The 20,175-nt window shown below is 37.9% G+C and overlaps 1 protein-coding gene across 1 annotated transcript; it reads left to right on the top strand.

The window, feature by feature from the left end:
• Positions 1 to 1,555: 1,555 nt before the first annotated feature.
• PSMD12 (proteasome 26S subunit, non-ATPase 12) lies at positions 1,556 to 18,958 on the top strand. Its single transcript, XM_036451380.2, has 11 exons — positions 1,556 to 1,761; positions 7,826 to 7,885; positions 7,974 to 8,102; positions 9,884 to 9,991; positions 11,603 to 11,707; positions 12,997 to 13,146; positions 13,240 to 13,374; positions 14,321 to 14,433; positions 15,091 to 15,265; positions 17,376 to 17,453; positions 18,321 to 18,958. The coding sequence occupies exons 1-11, from the start codon at positions 1,654 to 1,656 to the stop codon at positions 18,528 to 18,530; spliced, it is 1,371 nt and encodes a 456-aa protein (XP_036307273.1). The 5' UTR covers positions 1,556 to 1,653; the 3' UTR covers positions 18,531 to 18,958.
• The last annotated feature ends 1,217 nt before the right edge of the window (positions 18,959 to 20,175 follow it).

Genomic DNA, 20,175 nt, shown 5'->3' with positions numbered 1-20,175 from the left:
CTCCTAGAGTGTTTTAGGAATCTGTAAGGGAATTGTGGGTTATCACAATCATTGAGGGGAAAGGGAGATGGTAGCATGTAATTGGAATGCTAGATATCTGCAGTGCAACAAACTTACACAATAAAATATTGTTCCACGTTCTGTCAGATTTTTCAATGTCCTGCCAGACACCTACTCATGTGTCTAAGGACTAGTCTCTAACTCCATTTGATTGGTGCCAAGCTTTTTTTTTAAGTTTTAATATGGACTAAAATTTCTAAGAATTCTTCTGTGTGAAAAACAATGGAAGATTATACTTTGATGTAGTCAGACTTTACAAAAATGTTGTATACTATTTTGGAAAAATCATGCTACCAACAGAAAGACCTGCTGATGCTTGAGGAAACAATAGAACACACCTACTGCAATTGTAGCTTTTGCAATTTACAGTTATTGTTTAGGCAGGCAAGCAAACGACACTTTGTATTTTTCAACTTAGACTTCTTAGCTTTTATGTTTTGAATGATATACTATTTTGCTATTTTCCAATGTTTCTCCTTTACATATCACTGGGATGTTTTTTGGGCGTGTGTATGGACGGGTTATATTATCCATGGTTTTCATTACAGAACAATGTTTTTATAAGGCTACTCAGCATATATCCACTGAGCCAAACCGGTTTCAGCCGATTCTAAGCTTTTTCATAGGGGCCCTAATTATGCGCTGATAGAAAGAAAACTTGAGCCGAGGCCGGTTTGGCCCAGTGGATAGAGCGTCGGCCTGCGGGCTGAAAGGTCCCAGGTTGGATTCCGGTCAAGGGCATATGTGCCTTGGTTGCGGGCACATGCCCAGTGGGGAATGTGCAGGAGGCGACTGATTGATATTTCTCTCTCATTGATGTTTCTGGCTCTCTATCATTCTCCCTTTCTCTCTGTAAAAAAATCAATAAATTATGTAAAGAAAAAGAAAACTTGAATGGTTCTTAAAAATTAAAACAATGGGGGTGGGGAAGGTTGGAAGATATGTGTACTACTATTTGTAATATCTTAAACAATAAAAGTAAATAAATAACAGTCTCGCATCCGTGATTTCGTGGGATGTTCGCAAGAGGCCTACGGGGAACGCAAACTTGTCTACAGATTCTGACCAACTGTAGTGTCTTATGGGTAAAAACGAAAACAAACCGGAAATACTTTACTTGAGCCGCTGCCATATCTTCGTTTATGAGCGCTCAAAGATCCCACAGATTAAGCCACCAGGTGAGACCTGAGAACTGTTTTCTTTAGGGTTTATGTCGGCCTGCTCCTACAGAGATGAGAAAACCGAGATATTTGAGGAAAGTCAAGCGACTTGCCCACGGGTCCGAGATGACCATAACATTTCAAAACAGGGGTTCAGGAATATACAGGAGGGTCTATTCTATTACACAGGTTTTCCTCACCAGCAAATTTTAGATTCAAGTCTGTCTCCTCAGACAGAACCGGGCCCGCCCCTCACTCCGCCCCCGGGGCTGTCCGCGGCGCTGCCTGACTGGCGGCCAGCGGCGGGGGCCTCGCGGGGTCCTTCGCGCGGTCTCCGGGCGCACTGCCTGAGCGGGCGCGCAGGCGGCTTCCGGTGTGGGTGACGAGTGGTGGCCGAAGAAGGGGGACATCGAGGAACGCTCAGGCTGGGACCATGGCGGACGGCGGCTCGGAGCGGGCTGATGGGCGCATCGTCAAGATGGAGGTGGACTACAGCGCCACGGTGGACCAGCGCCTGCCCGAGTGCGAGAAGCTGGCCAAGGTGAGGGGAGGCCGGCTGTCTGTGGCGGGCGCCAGGGGCTGAGTCACGGCGCGGAGCCTGCTTAGGCCTCAGGGGGCCCGAGGGCTGGAGCGCGCATCCCTAGCCGTGTTGGGCCTGCTGGAGTGGGACACCCCAGGGCCGTCTGATCGGGGAGACTCCAGGCGGGGTGCGCTCGTGAATACCCTCCCCAGGACCGATGGTCACTTCCTCCCCGTAGGAGTTGGGGCCCCGATAGTACTTTTTGCGTTTCCTTGGATACGCTTGACCCGTTTACTTTGGTTGTTTCCCAGGGGGTAAGGCCGCTTCGGCATTCAGGCTAGATCAGGGAGTTTCGTTCTATCGCTGAGTCAATTTATGTCAAATTGTTTATGGATCGTGGCGATGTGCCTCGTGTTGAGCCAGGAAAAGGGGCAGGAAAGTGGTAGTACGAGGTGATTAACACAGGATTTCTGTCCTGGAGGAGTTCCTGTACGTAACGAATCGCGCAAGTCATACCTGGCAGTGAACGCCATATACAAGTATAAATAAATTGTTGTTGGGACACAGAGAAAGAAGCTGTTGATTCTTATTGGTGGGATAAGGGATGGCTTTACAGAGAAGCTAATGTTTGTGTTGGTCCACCTGACGAATAAGATTGGGGTGGGAAGGACTCATTCCTGCAGCGGCTACTACGTAAGTAAAGACATAGGCACCAAAGTGCAGAATAAACTAATCAGAGGAGTTCTTGAATAGTCCCCGATTGTTTATCTCCCATACATAGAAATTTAATTTGATCCAAACGTTTGTCACGCCCCCTGTGATGTGTGAGGCAACTTTGTGTATCATTTCATGTATAAAGAAACAAAGGCTCAGAGTTGTTTGTTCGGTGATACAGTTATTAATAGGTAGAGACAGGGATTCAAAACTTGGTTTGTCTGACTAGGATATAGGTGGTTGTTGACTCTGCTCCATCATGGGCTATTGCTAAGGCCTATGATGCTCAGGGCTTATTAAGTTCTTAGGTCAGTCTCCAGCCACAGACAGTTATTGCTATCTATCTGGAATGCATTCACTAATAGGGTTGTTTTTTGTCCCTACGGAGCTTACTGTATAAATACATTACAGTGTTCACAAATCCAGGGACAGGAGTGACAAGTAATGCATGACTTGTCACTCTTTCATAGAAAGAAACCTTTTTAATGTCCCCCACCCTCTTTTTTTCCAGAAAAGAATTTAATGGGGCTTTACAAAAAACAAGGATAGGGAAAGATGATGAAGTTGATATGCCTGCATTTCTTAGGTTCAGTACACTTGATGGAGGAGAGCCAAGAAAATTCATCTCTGAGCTTTCTAGTTGAGAGTGTAAAGAAACGGCATCAGCCCTCGCTGGTTTTGCTAGGTGGATAGAGCCTGGGCATGCAGACTGAAGGGTTCCGGGTTCGATTCAGGTCAAGGGCACGTACCTCCTTTGTAGACTCCTCTCCTGACCTCCAACGGGGCCCTGGTGAGTGCCCTGCTTGTGCAGGAGGCAACCAACTGCTGTGTTTCTCTCATGTGGATGTTTTCTCTTTCCCTCTCTCATCCACTCTCTCTAAAAGTCAATGGAAAAATATCCTCAGGTGAGGATTAAAAGAAAGAAAGAAACAGCAACTTAAGGGTTGGAAAATTCAAACACCTACAGCGCCAGAGAGATACACAATAGCTGACATTTATGGAGTAGTTTCTGCGGTGCCAGGCACTCTTCTAAGTGCTAACATGCACGAACTCATTTGCACCTCACCTTAGCCCAGTTTGCCGCTCTGTTGACTAATGAGTTTGCTGACCACTGCCTTAGCCCTATGTGATAGGTGTGTTATTATTGTTGTTTTACGGACAGCAGGCTGAGAGAAGTTGAGTCACGTGCTCCAGGGTCATACAGCTGGTGAAGTGATGGGGCCAGGATGCAAACCTAGGCAGAGGGATTCTAGGGCCTGTGCTCTCACTATGCTATCCTGCCTAGCGAGCCACGTGTAAGGAAAAACTGAACTTCCCAGCACCTGCCCACGGAAAAGGGCAATAACTCTTCACCTCCAGTTAATCTTTGCCAGTTGGGCATGAAGGGCAAGTCTTGTCAACGCTTCTATTTTGAGGGAGAAAATTACTATCTGAGCTAATACTGTGTAGATCAAACTAAACATACCTACAGGCCATTCAAATTTCCTACAGTTATGATCTAGTACAATTCAGTTTCTGTGTCCTGCACTCACCTAGCAAATAACAATAATAACTAATACTTATTGCTGTGTAAGTTCTGTATGATGTTCGCTATTATGATAATTATGTTTATATTATGTTCCAGCCACATGTCCATTTAGGAGTTAAAGGATGGACACAGACATACAGAACTAACAGATGCCCAGCAAGTACTGATGTTAAACAAACTCCTTAGTCATTCACCTCATTTACAAGGATTGTTTTAAAAGTCACTTGTTCCAACAAATTGGTTTTGATAGCTCTGGCCATCTTATTCCTCTTGAGTTAAAAGGCAGCATTGAGAGGTGGGATTTCCAGAACTATGTGCTTAGATAGGGAAGGACATAGGGAGGAGAAAGATGTTTAGCCTTAGGATTGAACGTAGAAAGTGGGATGGCTAGAGAATTGGGAGTTGCATATAATGAAGTTGGTGTCAGTGTTCCTCAAATAGTACCGAATTGTTAGCCATATAATTTAACACATCCTGCTCACTGAGATAGTAAAAATCAGGAATTGTAAGCCATTAGGTTCGGCTGAATAGTTCGGGTCGACGTCAACACATTCAGTGCATGCTTTATGCACTTGGTGCAAGGGAAACAATAAACAAGGTCCAGCCCTAGAGGAACTTACCACCTAGGAGGCAAGACATGCACATTAATAACTGGCACAGGTATAAAGGGATGTACTGTAATATCTGCAGAAGCAACATGATGTGCTTGTCCAACTGCAGAGCACTGAACACCAGTATAGACACTATCCCTGCTCTACAGAGTTTGCATTCTAGCAGATTACAAAAACAGCCCTGACTGGTTTGGCTCAGTGGATAGAGCGTTGGCCTGCGGACTGAGGGGTCCCAGGTTCAGTTTCGGTCAGGGGCATGTGCCTTGGTTGCGGGCACATCCCCAGTGGGAGTTGTACAGGAGACAGCTGATTCATGTTTCTCTCTCAATGATATTTCTAGCTCTCTGTCCCTTTCCCTTCCTCTCTGTAAAAAATCAATAAAATATGTTTTTGTGTTTTTTGTGTGTTTTTTTTTTAAAAGACAGTAAACAGTTAATTAGAATAGAATTGGGCGTCATTGCAAAGAAGAAACCCAGTGGACTTGAGTATTAAAAGGATATGCTGAAGGACTGTTGATTTTAGAGAGCATTCTCTGAGAACATCTTTCTGAGAAGGTGGCATTTAATGTTCCATTGATACAGGCAGAGCATTGCTCTAGAGCAGCATGTGATTTCTTCTCATGTAGGGTCAGTTCTTTAAAAAACATAGTTCTAAATTTGCCATATAGTAAACTACATTCTGTCAATCATAGTCATGTGACTAATAGTAATGGCAAATGCAGGAGGAAGTGACTGTGAATTAGTTATTTTGCATTTTAACTATTTTTGTACTATAATTTGTTGCCAGATGGTAACCATTTCTCTATAAGGTTATTTTGATCAAAGCAAAGGGGTGATTTAAACTAATATAGTCTAGTTTAGTGAAGGGAACTTGGACCAGGAAACAAGGACCCCGGGCTCTGGTTCTGCTGGTTAGTTTTGTGGCTGAACTATTTGGTCCTCAGTTCTTTTACTCTCTAAAGTAAGATGATTGTATTAAATGCCTAGTAGTGTTTCCAGTATAATATTCTGTGATATTTTATGGTTTATTAACCTTTACTTTGAAGAATTTATAGATTATTTATGTATTTATTTTAATTCTCATCTGAATATTATTGATTTGAGAGAGAGAAATATTGTTGTGAGAAAGAAACATCTCTCAGTTACCTCCCCTAGGAGCCCTGACCTGGGATCAAACCCAAAACCTAGATATGTGCCCTTACTAGAAATTGAATCCTCAACCTTTTGGTGTGGAGGCCAACACTCCAACCAACTAGGCCACCAGTACTATAGATTTGTTTTTTGTTTTTTTAAATATATTTTATTGATTTTTTTACAGAGAGGAAAAGAGAGGGATAGAGAGCTAGAAACAATGATGTGAGAGAAACATCGATCAGCTGCCTCCTGCACACCCCCTACTGGGGATGTGCCTGCAACCAAGGTACATGCCCCTGACGGAAATCGAACCTGGGACCCTTCAGTCCGCAGGGCAACGCTCTATCGAGTGAGCCAAACCGGTTTTGGCTATAGATTTGTTTTTTTGTTCTTTTCCTCTGAAGGACAGTTAGCCAGCATTTATTGTATGCATGAATCTGTAGAGCTTTCAGAACTGCTGCTCCCCTTTGCATAGGAAACATTGTTAAAATGTTAGTAATCATCTATGTTTAAGATTCAATTAAATAAGTTCAAACAATAGCTTTACAGTACATATTCTGCTGCATAGAAAAGTCATAGTTTAAAAGTTACCTTGACAAATATGGAAACAGTATTTTTGAAAAGTCCAAACATTATTTGTACTTAATTCAAAAGCTGTTTAGTTAGTTTCTCTCATCAGTAAAAGAATATTCACGTGTTATCCATGAATGTCATTAAAATAAATATTTTTCCGCATTTGAAAAACAATTTCTAAATAAAACCCTCCTCGTTGCTTCTAATTCATTCAGTGTTAATATCAGTATTTTAAAAATATATATATATTTTATTGATTTTTTTTTTTTTTTTACAGAGAGGAAGAGAGAGGGATAGAGAGTTAGAAACACTGATGAGAGAAAATCATCAATCAGCTGCCTCTTGCACACCCCCTTCTGGGGATGTGCCTGCAACCAAGGTATATGCCCTTGACCAGAGTCAAACCCGGGACCTTTCAGTCCACTGAGCCAAAGTGTTAGAGCAATATCATTATCTTAAATGCAGTGTTTTTTTTTTTTGTTTTTTTTTTTTTTTTGGTGTTTTTTTTTTAGGTAGGTTGGTATTGTTTTTATCAAAATGTGTGCTTCCTTATAGGATGGCTTATTTTAGCCCTGATGTGTTATCATTTAGGTTTATATTGTTTGAATTTTGTTGTTTTTCATTCTTAATATGTCCCAGGAAGAATGTTTTGTTTTTGCAAATGAGGTAGTGGTTATTATCAGTAGGCAAAAAAGGGTGTAGTTCATTTGGATCAGAATCTGCTTAAGAGCTGACTTGATTTAGCAAGTGTTGGTATTGCCAACTGGTCTTCATTTCTCTTCAGCTTGCTTGCTTGCTTGCTTGCTTGCTTATTTATTTATTTATTTATTTATTTATTTATTTATTTATTTTAGAGAGAGAAAGGGGGATAAATAGATATCAGTCTCTTCCTGCATGCACCAATACCAGGAATCAAACCTTCCACCTTTTTGTGTGCATAATGATGCTCCAGGCAACTGAACCGAACTGGTCAGGGCAATTATTTATTTTTAAAGCCATTGATGAATTAAAACAGGGTTTTCTATCTTTTATCATCAAATATCCTTTTTAATTTCTTCTCAAAAATTCATAATTTAAAATATTTGTTATGAAATTTATAAAGAAAATTTATTTTCCTATTATTATTTAAAGACACATGCAACTGCCAGTTAAGAATCTCTGTTTAGAATAAGATAAACAAACAGATGTTACTGCACTGAGTTGGTAAATTAGAATTCAAAACATAGACTTGATGTTTTGCTCAGGTGCTAAATCATTGTTGTTCTGTATTCACTTTCTCTTAGGTATTTGGAAATGTTAAAGGAAGTTTATGGGCCCCAAGTTGGAAATCACTGACTATGAAATCCCTGGGAAAAGCAAGCATTATCATGAAGTACAAAAGTAGTTATGGAGTACCCGTAGTCCTTTTCCTCTAAAATAGGATGCTGATTTTCTTTCTTTTTGGTGTCAGAAACATCTCATTTTAGCCTAGTTATTTGTTTTTTGTATTGGTGATGTTCATTGTTAATTTTAATTTTTTATTTTAGGAAGGAAGACTTCAAGAAGTCATTGAAACCCTTCTCTCTTTGGAAAAACAGACCCGTACTGTGAGTAGATTATAGTGTAAAACCTCAGTTGCCAATAATTTCATTTAACATGGATCCATTAACTTTGGATATGTGTTCATTTTTACAGGCTTCTGATATGGTGTCTACATCCCGTATCTTAGTTGCAGTAGTGAAGATGTGTTATGAGGCTAAAGAATGGGATTTACTTAATGAAAACATTATGCTTTTGTCGAAAAGACGGAGTCAGTTAAAACAAGTAAGTCATGATTGCTCAAAAATAAATACATTTGCATTTATTTATTTATTTGTTTGTTTATTTATTTATATCTGGTTGAAAGTATTACATATGTCCCTCTTTTCCCCTCATTAACCCTCTCAATATATTTGCATTTAAATAAGGACTTTCAGAAAACCTTTCTGTGAATCTGTTTTATTTATTTATTTTTTAATATACTTTATTGATTTTTTACAGAGAGGAAGGGAGAGAGATAGCCAGAAACGTCGATGAGAGAGGAACATCGACCAACCGCCTCCTTCACAACCCCTACCGGGGATGTGCCCATAGCCAACATACATGCCCTTGACTGGAATCGAACCGGGACCTTTCAGTCTGCAGACTGACGCTCTACCACTGAGCCAAACCAGTTTCGGCTGTGAATCTGTTTTAAATTTGTTAAATCAACATTCTAAGAGTTTAAAATTCTGTCGATATTCTCATAAAACTGTTTTTATTTTGTTTCTTCTTCTAGTCTTTATATATTTACAACTTTTAGTGAGTGTTGATACAGCTTTGGTATCAACATGTCATTCCATATCTTCATGTTTATAATTTTAAATGATTCTGTTATAATCATTTTAAAAAGTTTTCTGACCCCTGACCTAGATGGAATATTAGAGCTGAAAGAAATTAGTCTAACCTGCTTATATTAACTATGAGGAAACGGCGGGTGGGGTGCAAGAGATGCTGTTCTTTCACTATCACATTTTATCAGAATGAATATGGATGGCTGAAACCGGTTTGGCTCAGTGGAAGAGCGTCAGTCTGTGGACTGAAAGGTCCCAGGTTCGATTCCGGTCAAGGGCATATTGGTTGTGGGCTCATCCCCAGTAGGGGGTGTGCAGGAGGCAGCTGGTCGATGTTTCTCTCTCATCGACGTTTCTAGCTCTCTATCTCTCTCCCTTTCTCTCTGCAAAAAAAAATCAATGAAAGTATATTTTTTTTAAAAATGAATATGGGTGACTGTGGCTCCTTTCCAACCAGATGATGGAACTGTTTTACCTTCTGCCTCTGCCACTGACTCAGAAAATCTTATTATCTGCTGGTCTTTGCCTCACTTCTTTCATAGCCAAAGTTGAACTCTGCTTTTCTTTTTCTTCATCATCATCATCATCATCATCATCATCATTATTATTATTTTGTCTTCATTCTGTTTCATTTCTTCTTTTTTTTTTTTAAATATTTTTATTGACTTCAGAGAGAAAGGAAGAGGGAGAGAGAGAGAGAAACATCCATGATGAGAGAGAACCTTGGATTAGCTGCCTTCTACAAGTTCCACACTGGGGATCGAGCCGATAACCTGGGCATGTGCCCTTGACTGGAATCGAACCTGGGACCTTTCAGTTTGCAGGCCGATGCTCATGCACTGAGCCAATGCTCTATCCACTGAGCCGAGCCGGCTAGGGCTTTAATTTCTTCTATGTTTTTGCTTGACTGCAAAAAAAGCTAGCTAGCAAGCCTTCCAGTAGATGTGGCCAGGCAAGCCTTTTCCACTTTCCTTTGCATAATCAGTTCACCAGTTGTAGTGGGGAGTCTTGCACCTCAGGGTTCCCTAACCTTTTTTGATTTGTTCCTAGGTATTCAGTACTTCTCAACTATCAGGGAGGTTTTAATGTTCTTTGGTGTTCTTTTTATAGGCTTTTCCGTGTGTAAAGTTGTTTGTGAAGACCAAATTTAACCACAGCATTTCCATCAATAACGTACTTCCCTTTCCTGTATGAGGAATGAATTTTACTTATGAGTGATTTTTATTATTTTAGGCTGTTGCAAAAATGGTTCAGCAATGCTGTACTTACGTTGAGGAAATCACAGACCTTCCGATTAAACTTCGATTAATTGATACTTTACGAATGGTTACAGAAGGAAAGGTGAGTTGTCTATTGGTATAACTCATGGTGATAAGTACTCTCTTACTTGTATTCAGAGATATTTTATACTATATTTAGACATTTTCTATTAGTATGTAAATATAAGGTTAATTTTTCACCCTGGCCTGAATCTGCTTGAAAAGTCTATGTTTGGGATAGCTAAGGTTTCACTCTAATACTTAAATAGTGAAGAGTACAGGGTGAGATTAATTTTCAAAATTTACTATGATGTCATCCTAGTAAACTCCAACCCCAAACTCCCAATATTATATTTCTCTAAAAAAGGGCAAATACAGAATAGTGACTGTGGTAGATACGTTTCTTTCTAGATAGATTTTTGTGGTTTGAAGACAAAAACTTAGCTTGTATTTAACTTTTTGTCTCTTTAACTATCAGTTCAGTTCAATAAATGTTATTGAGTACCTCTATTGTGTTAGGTCCAAAATGAGCAAGAACTATTCTTTTACCTCAGAGAGATCAATTATAAAAATAATTACGGGGCTGTGTCATGACACTGTGTAGTGCTCTGTAGCACAGAGGTAGGGATTGACTGGGTGAGGTGCCCAGGGAAGCCTCAAAGAGTTGATAGCTGAGCTGGCTTTTTAAGAATGAGTAGAAATTCTGCAGGGCCAGGGGTAGGGAAAAGGGCATTTTACACATAGGGAAGATAATATACAGAAAAATCAAAGTAAGAAATACCTCATATATTTAGGAAACTGAAAGTAGTCTCTTATTGGAGATTAAAGCTTTGGGGGTGGATTGGGGAAAGGGGAGTTGCTTCAGGGCAAAGGCTAAATGGGCAAGCCTTAACAGGAAAATTATTTTTCTAGGCTGTAAGTTATGTAGTTATAGTTTCAGTGTTTAATTGGTTGGAAGTTACAAATCTACTATTATTTATAGCTATAAAAAATGCTAGTAACTTCAATACTTATCAAGATTAGATAGATATATATGTCTGATATATATATTTAAATATATTTTTATTGAATTCAGAGAGGAAGGGAGAGGGAGAGATAGAAACATCAGTGATGAGAGAGAATCATTGATTGGCTGCCTCTTACATGCCCCCTACTGGGGATCGAGCCCACAACCAGGGCTTGTGCCCTCAACTGAAATCCAACCCGGGGCCCTTCAGTCCTCAGGCCAATGCTCTATCCACTAAGCCAAACCAGCTAGGGTGAGATCAGATATTTTTAAAGGAAGTAGCATTGTATTTAAAGATCAATCAGAATTAGAGTATTGGTTGGATTGTGGCTACTAGACTGTATGTGCTCTTTGTAAAGGGTGTTATTTTTCAAGTAATCAATCTTTTTAAAGGTACTTTTTGTTTTCTGTGCCACTTATGTAGCATGTAGTCTGTCATTCATTAAACTCTGATTTTATATTTAGGTTCTCAAAGCAAAGCTCCTAATATTTTATAGACATTTTCTTAAAAATTGTGTGATTGTGAAGTATGCCATATAGCTCTGCTTGTACATGGAGGATAAAGTACACGATACCTCCAAAATAAATACTCTGCTTAGTTTGAATAATACTTTAACTCTATCTTTAAAACTTTGATATCTTTCTATAGGGATTTTGGTAACTATAATAAATTTCTTGTATTTGTAGATCTATGTTGAAATTGAACGTGCTCGACTAACTAAAACATTAGCAGCTATCAAAGAACAAAGTGGTGACGTCAAAGAGGCAGCCTCCATTTTACAAGAGTTACAGGTAAGATGCTGCATTATAGAGTGTGTGGAACTTTATGTTTAGTCAGCATTATTTTCCTGTGGAAATAGCTTGTTTGGCACTTATTTTTTTCTGAACCATCAAGAATTAGAGTGAATACGGTAGAGTGTAGGGTTATTCAAGTAGCTGGAAATAGAGTAATTATGGTCCCAAATACATTTAACTTCTAAAGAAATGTTGCTTATATTTTTATTGATTTTCGGAGAGGAACGGAAAGGGGGGGAGATAGAAACCTCAATGATGACAATCATTGATTGGCTGCCTACTGTATGCCCCGCCCCCTATTGGGAATCAAGCATACAACCCAGGCATGTGCCCTTGACAGGAGTCGAACCTGAGACCCTTCAGTTCTCAGGCCAATGTTCTATCCACTGAGCCAAACCAGCTAGGGCTCTAAAGAAGTTTTAAAGATAAATTAGGATAATCTAATTTATTAAGTAAAAAAAAAAAAAACCCACACCTTGATTTTGTGCTATTATTTTGAACATTTTAATTCTCAGAATTTAAATAAAATCAGTATTTCATATATCATTTACTTATGCCTTAAGAATTTGCTATTAATTATTGGCTTTGTTCTTAATTAATATTTAATTGGTGGTCAATTCTTAAGAGTAACCTTAAAATGAGATATCAAAGAGCTAAAGAAATCTGAGAAAAACCATAGACTGTCTCATCAGAAAAATGTACATGAACTATGCTCAAAATTTAGCTTCTAGCCCTGGTTGGTGTGCTCAGTGGTTAGGGTATTGGCACACACACTAAAAGGTTGCAGGTTCGATTCCCAGCCAAGGACACATACCTGGGTTGTGGGTTTGCTCTGGCTCCCAGTCCAGGGCACATACTGGAGGCAACCAGTCGATGTGTCTGTCTCACATTGATGTTTCTCTTTTCCTATCCCCACCCCTACTCCTTTCACTCTCTCTCTGAAAGTGGTTACACAAATTTATGAATGTGTTAAAATTCATGGAACTTGGGGACCCTTTCCCCTTCCCTATGTGGGAATCCATTCTGTGGGACTCTTTTCCTCTCTCCACATGCGAATCTATACTTGTTCTTCAATAAATCTCCACCTTTGCTATACAAAAAAAAAATTTTTTTTTTATGGAACTTTACACTTGGAGGAAACTAGCTTTCTATATCATCATCAGCAGCAACACTCTCTAAAAATGTGTGAACGTTCTTACTATTTATCAAGGGTGAATATTTTAACATGTATTTAATCCTATAGAGTTTTTAAATATTATAAATTATTTGGGGATCTCCTCTTCTAGGTGGAAACCTATGGGTCAATGGAAAAGAAAGAGCGAGTGGAGTTTATTTTGGAGCAAATGAGGCTCTGCCTAGCTGTAAAGGACTACATTCGTACACAGATCATCAGCAAGAAAATTAATACCAAATTTTTCCAGGAAGAAAATACAGAGGCAAGTATATATCTCAATATTAATTTACTTTAAAAATGTTTAGGGGGAAAAAAATAAACCCCAATTTACCTTGTCAACTTTTTCTTTTTTCAGAAATTAAAGTTAAAATATTATAACTTAATGATTCAGCTGGATCAACATGAGGGCTCCTATTTGTCTATTTGTAAGCACTACAGAGCAATATATGATACTCCCTGTATACAGGCAGAAAGTGAAAAGTGGCAACAGGTAAAAACATATTCTCTCTCTCTCTCTTTTTTTTTTTTTTTTTTTTTTAATATATTTCATTGATTTTTTACAGAGAGGAGGAGAGAGGGATAGAGAGCTAGAAACGTCGATGAGAAACATCGACCAGCTGCCTCTTGCACACCCCCTACTGGGGATGTGCCCGCAACCAATGTACATGCCCTTGATTGGAATCGAACCTGGGACCTTTCAGTCTGCAGACTGAAGCTCTACCACTGAGCCAAACCGGTTTCGGCTAAAAACATATTCTTATACTTGACTTATGAGGAACAATTTGCATTTTTAAATTTATTATAAAATAATTTTTAACTTCAGTAATTATATGCAATTTTATAATGTTGCTTTGTATTCACTGTGTTGGTAATTCAGTTTATTCTTAGTGATTCAGACATGCTGTGATAATCCTCTACTACCTTGAAAGAAATAGAATTACTGTTAAAAATATATGGCCTGGCCCATGTGCTGCAGTGGTTAAATATCAACCTGTGACCCAGGAGATCAGGGTTCGGTTCCAGTCAGAGGACGGGCCAGGGTTGCTGGCTTAATCCCAATAGGGGCTTGTAGGAAGAAGCGATCAATGATTCCCTCTCATCATTGATGTTTCTATTTCTCTCTTTTTCTCCCTTCCTCTCTGAAATCAATTAAGTGTGTGTGTGTAATGTACAGCAGGTCACCTGTTAGCAAGGTTACAGATAAAGACCTATTACTTTGGAAAATTGTTAGATGTGTATTCCATATAATTTTGTTATGAGAACTTTTATACATTTGTTTTAAAAATAGCATAGGAAGTAATTCAAATTAGCAAAGATTTTTTTAGTACAATGTTAAAAATGAATATATATATAATTTCATTATTTTTTAGTTCCCGCCAAAGTTTTCATTGTTTCTAATTGTGCATATAATCTATTATGTTGTGCGACGGTTTCAGGCTCTGAAAAGTGTTGTCCTCTATGTTATATTGGCTCCTTTTGATAATGAACAGTCAGATTTGGTTCACCGAATAAGTGCTGACAAGAAGTTAGAAGAAATTCCTAAATATAAGTAAGTACCTTTATAATTAGCCTAATATACCTCAGTAGAAGCACCATTTTGAAAGAAAATTAGTTAACTTAAATGTACACTTAATTGGCTGCTGATAGATTGTATTAGAGAATAAAATTGGAGATAATAAAATGTTTTTTATAGTTCTGCATTAGAAATTAATGTAATGAGATGATTGCATACTTTATTCTAAACCACTTATCAAGTAGAGGTTTTATTTCAAGCTAATTTTAGCAGCTTCTGTTTAATTAACCATTTGATGAAGTTTTTATCATCAGTAGTTGGGGCTTTATGATTTCCTGAGGTACATACTTCTGAAAACCTATTATATAAAACAGACGTACATTTCATAAGCACAATGAGCTTTTATTTTCTAAATTATTTTTCTTTTATCTGTTTCATTTAAAAGGTTATATTCATTAATACAGAGATTGGCAAATACAAGATAGTGGAGAGCAGAATGTTAAACATGGGAATATTATATTCAGAATTACTATGAGGGGAAAATGGTAGCAAAATCAGTAACATTAATAATCTACTTGGCTCTTTTTCTGAAATAAAAATTTATTTTAGAAGTCTGTTGATGTTTAAATTCTTATTATATTGGATGAAAGTTATTTTACAGAATTGGAATATTAAGTTTTATACCATTTACAGGGATCTATTAAAGCTTTTTACTACAATGGAGTTGATGCGTTGGGCTACCCTTGTCGAAGACTATGGAGTGGAATTAAGAAAAGGTTCTCTGGAAAGTCCTGCAACTGATGTTTTTGGTTATACAGAAGAAGGCGATAAAAGGTGGAAAGACTTGAAGAATAGAGTTGTTGAACATGTAAGGATCTGGATTGATAAAGATGACAATTCAAAAGTCAAGTTTAGTGAATTTGAGCATAAATTTTTATGTTTGATAATTAAATGCGTTAACATGCTTCATTTTGAGAGGACCTCTCAAGAATCCAAAATTTTTGTAGCACATATAGCAGAAGGAATTTCTTAATGTGAGGGATGGTGAGAATGGGGAGAATGTCTTCTATATGAAACTCCCTTGATAGTTTTGGAAATGGGTAACATATCTTAAACCTGCCCTTTCTTCTTGGTATCAATGTGCCAGCATTCATTCATATAACAAACACATTTATTATGAGCCCTCTATGTGCCAGACAGACACTACCGAGTGCTGGGACATAGAAGAGAGTAAGACATGGTTGCTATCTTAAAAAAAACTTAAAATTAAATCACAGGGAAGGCACATTTAGAAGTAAAAGCATTATAGATATTGTGGTACAGGTATATATAGAAAGGGGAGCATAAGGAGAGAGTTGATTGGCTCTACCTGGAAGAGTAGACAGGTTAGATACATAGGCATTGATGCAGAAGATATGATTTGTAAGAAGAATATGTAGCCCTAATAGGTTTGGCTCAGTGGCTAGAGCATCGGCCTGCGGACTGAAGGATCCCAGGTTCTATTCTGGTTAAGGGCATGTACCTTGGTTGCGGGCACATCCCCAGTAGGGAGTATGCAGGAGGCAGCTGAATCAATGTTTCTCTCTCACTGACGTTACTAACTCCATACCTCTCCCTGTGAAAAATCAATAAAAATATTTTTTAAAAAGAAAAAGAAGAGTATGTAGTTAGCAGGAAAAGAGAGAGCAGTTCCTTTGGGCATATGAGATAATCCCAGCAAGGGCGTAGAAGCACATTCCAGCAGGGGAACTTGGGCACCTCCAAGAAAAAGGCCCAGTGGGAAAGGAAGTTGCATCACAACAAAAGATTATACACACATAGTGAAGACTTCTGAGAGGATAATGGCCAGGCCTGCATTTCACAGAGATTCCTCTGGGAGTAAGCGTGGAGAATGGAATTGGAGAGAGAAAAGACAAGATGAGAAGGTTAGTTATGTGAGGGGCTGTGTGGGCTTGAATTAAGGCAGTAACCACGGTATTGAAGATGACAGATGGAAGGAATCATTTTAAGAAAGAAAATCAATAGAATTTAAGGATAGAGGAAAGGGAAGGGGCTAGAATAGTTCTCACACTTCCTAAAGGTTAGTGCTGCCATTGACCCTGATAGAGTTGAGAAGAGATGCAACTTATTAAAAGATGAGTTCATCCCTAGCTGGTTTGGCTCAATGGATAGTGTCGGCCTGTGGACTGAAGGTTCCCTGGTTGATTCCATCACGAGCACAATGATTTCCTGTCATCATTGATGTTTCTATCTCTTCTCCGCTGAAATCAATAAAAAATATATTAAAGATATAGCCCTAGCCAGTTTGGCTCTGGATATAATGTTGGCCTGCGGACTAAAAGGTCTCAGGTTTGATTCTGGTCAAGGGCACATGACTGGGTTGCAGGCTTGGTCCCCAGTGGGGGGCGTGCAGGAGGCAGCCAATCAATGATTCTCTCTCATCATTGATGTTTCTATACCTCTCTTCCTCTCTGAAATCAATAAAAAATGAGTTCATTTTTCTCCCCACTGTTCCCACATTTTCTTGTGAGTGCTTTTATTCTGTTAATAATATTAAGAATAATAAAGAGGAATCTAAGTTTAGTACCATTTCCAGTGAAAATTAGGGATTTTATTTCAAATCACCTTTAAATAGTTGATTTAAACGTTAACCTTTTACAAATTTGTCATAATTAGGAAAAGCTTAACTTTAGTTTCTTGTATATAGCAAATATATTTTAGTACAATTACAATTTTTTGTCACTAATTTATTTAAGATAAACATATTTTGACTGTATATTTTAAAAGGGTTGTGGAGAGTATTCAGAATAATTTGCAAATAAGTGCAGAAACCAAAATACATTCCAGTTGTGGGCTAAGGAAAAAGTAAAAGCTTTGAATCTGACATTTTAACTACACCTATTAGGGTTTGAAAATAAATGGACTTGTAGCCTTACTGACAACTGTTGTGTTCTCTTTGTCTACTCTCTTCTCCCCAGAATATTAGAATAATGGCCAAGTATTATACGAGGATAACAATGAAGAGGATGGCACAACTTTTGGATCTATCTGTTGATGTAAGTAGTGAACTTCATTGTTTTATTTGTAGCCATTGATTTTGGGGGAATATCAATCGACTTATAAAAATCAAGTGAGATAATCAATTTTGTTTTATTTAACTTTAAATTTAGGCGATAAGTTTCCCCAAGCTATCTGAAGTACCAAAAAATTGCTTAAATACTTTTTATAGTTACATTAATATTGTCACTTAAATATGTTAGTTTTCCATTGATTAATTTGAAGTTCAAGGTATATGTTCTATAATAAATAGGTTTAGGTTCACAAAAGTGAACTGTAGAAGTAAAAGATATGAGGGAGACTTGACTGTAGTTCACTTGAGATGATCCCAGGACGTGATAGAGAGGTTTTGTTTTCAGATCTGGATTTCATGTTGATAAAATGTACAGCACCAAAGAAATCGGCGGTCAGTGAAATGCACAGTAATGGTCTGAAAAGCCGTTTCTGTAACCAGAGGTAGCTGCGACAGTTTAGCTGGAAAAGAAGAATCGTGGAGTGTTAGAAGGTTGACCGTTGGTTAATTCATTAGCACTTCTCATATCTGGATGAGGTAAAGAGTCCTTAGTAGCAAAATGCCTTGTCCATGGCTAATAGTTGCCAAGTATTAAATCACTACCCCGACATTTCTGGAAACTTTGGGAGTAGATTCATACTTGAACCTGACTCTGAGTGGACTCAGATTCCATTCATCCCTAGACTCTCAGTAAAATCTGTACATTATTATAAGAAATCAGCAGTTGCTAACTATTATTTATGAATTTTAGTCCTGCATATTCTTAAGTGAAGAGTTTAGACAATGCTTTCTTTAAATTCTGTTTATTATCTATAATTATCTGGTATTAATCCAATTTGTCTTTCTCTTGCAGGAGTCAGAGGCATTTCTCTCAAATCTCGTAGTAAATAAGACCATCTTTGCTAAAGTAGACAGGTTGGCAGGAATTATCAACTTCCAGAGACCCAAGGATCCAAATAATTTATTAAATGACTGGTCTCAGAAATTGAACTCATTGATGTCTCTAGTTAACAAAACTACACACCTCATAGCCAAAGAGGAAATGATACATAATCTACAATAAGGGTCTCAATGCCCTACTGCTTTTAGAAAAGAGTTAACGTTGGAAGTCATTAAAAAAAAAAAGAAAAGACTTATGGTGTATATGTTGGGTTCTTTTTTCCTATTCTCAACTCTTTGTCTAAAATTTAAAATATAGTGAATATGTTTGAGGCCCCTTTTTAACCTTTCAGCTCCCTAATTTCATTGTTAACTTTTCATTTGCAATTGGTACCGAAATAGAATACATTTCTATTATCTGAGTGCTCAAAACATGGTGTCATAACTTGCCCAGATGTTTTTTTCTATCATTTGAAACCTTTTTAGCTATTATTTGTTTTTATTCTGCTAACAACCATAATGATAATAAAAGCAGTATATGCACATTTTTATTTCCTATGGTTACATGTGTTTCTGAACATTTTACGGGGTAGTGATTTAAGTGTGTTTTTTTGTTTTTGTTTTTTGTTTTAATAAATTCTGTTGTAAATCTATGAATTAGGAGATTTTTTAAAAGATTTAAAAAAATATTTTTATTGATTTCAGAGAATAAGGGAGAGAGAGCGAGAGAGAGACATCAATGATGAGAGAATCATTGATTGATTGCCTCATGCATGCCTCCTACTGGGGATCAAGCCTGCAACCCATGCATGTGCTCTTTTGACAGGAATTGAACCCAGGACCCTTCAATCCACAGTCCGATGCTCTATCCATTGAGCCAAATCAATTAGAATTGGGGTGTGTGTTTTTTTAGATTTTTAAAATTTTTATTAATTTTTAGAGAGGAAGGAAGGGAGTGGGAGATATTCCTGCGTGCCATCTACTGTGAATGGAGCCCACAACCCAGGCATGTGCCCTGACCAAGAATGCTAACTCTAATCAGCAACCTTTCAGTGCACATGACAGTGCCCAGCCAGCTGAACACTCTGGCCAGAGCTATCTAGAAGAATTGTAAAAGCAACATAGAACATATAGGAACATTTGGGATAGAGTTGTGGTTTGTGAAGAATTTGTATTTTAGTGCTGTGGCGAAGTCTCTAGCCTGAGGTGTATGGGGGAGCTATTTGGTAGGCTATATAGACTTTCTAAATCTTTTTTCTTTTTTAGGGTCGTCTACTGGCTTTAATCACAGTAGCTTATTTTTACCCTCTTCTAACCACCAGTTTTTTAACAAAATCAAGGGTGTGTGTTGGCACAATTTAACACAACAAAACCATTTTTTATAAGACTTTGTGGCTTTAACTTAATATATTTGATTGCATCATGAATGCCCCAAATTCATTCTCTCTCTATAGGAACTTTAGTTCCTTTGAACACTGGATAACAACCTAAAATGCTTAGAAAATGACTCTCCCAAAAAGACTTCAGGCCACTCTCTTATCAAATGGTATAGTACTGACATTTTTTAAGAATTAAAAATAGTTTCACTGTCAAAAGGAACATCTGAGATCAATTAACATGAGCAAATTTTGGAAGTTTTTAAAATTTATTTCAGAGAAAAATGAAATAATATTAGAAGGTTATTTAAAATGATGTTAAATGGAGAAAGTCAGGCTACTTTTTATAAAATACAAATGTAGAGAGGGAAACATTCCACAATTCATTTTCCATATAATGGTCACTAAATTGTCCCATGATCCCATGGCTAAGGACAATTTGTGGGACCTCTA

Source organism: Pipistrellus kuhlii, unplaced genomic scaffold (assembly GCF_014108245.1).
Source record: "Pipistrellus kuhlii isolate mPipKuh1 unplaced genomic scaffold, mPipKuh1.p scaffold_m20_p_22, whole genome shotgun sequence".
Taxonomy (NCBI): domain Eukaryota; kingdom Metazoa; phylum Chordata; class Mammalia; order Chiroptera; family Vespertilionidae; genus Pipistrellus; species Pipistrellus kuhlii.
This window is presented reverse-complemented; position numbering and strand designations above follow the sequence as displayed.

Coding starts and splice junctions, on each gene's coding strand:
- PSMD12 (XM_036451380.2), top strand. CDS start 1,654: ATGGCGGACGGCGGCTCGGAGCGGGCTGATGGGCGCATCGTCAAGATG. Junction 8,103..9,883: donor GACGGAGTCAGTTAAAACAA/GTAAGTCATGAT, acceptor TTATTATTTTAG/GCTGTTGCAAAAATGGTTCA. Junction 14,434..15,090: donor GAAGAAATTCCTAAATATAA/GTAAGTACCTTT, acceptor TACCATTTACAG/GGATCTATTAAAGCTTTTTA.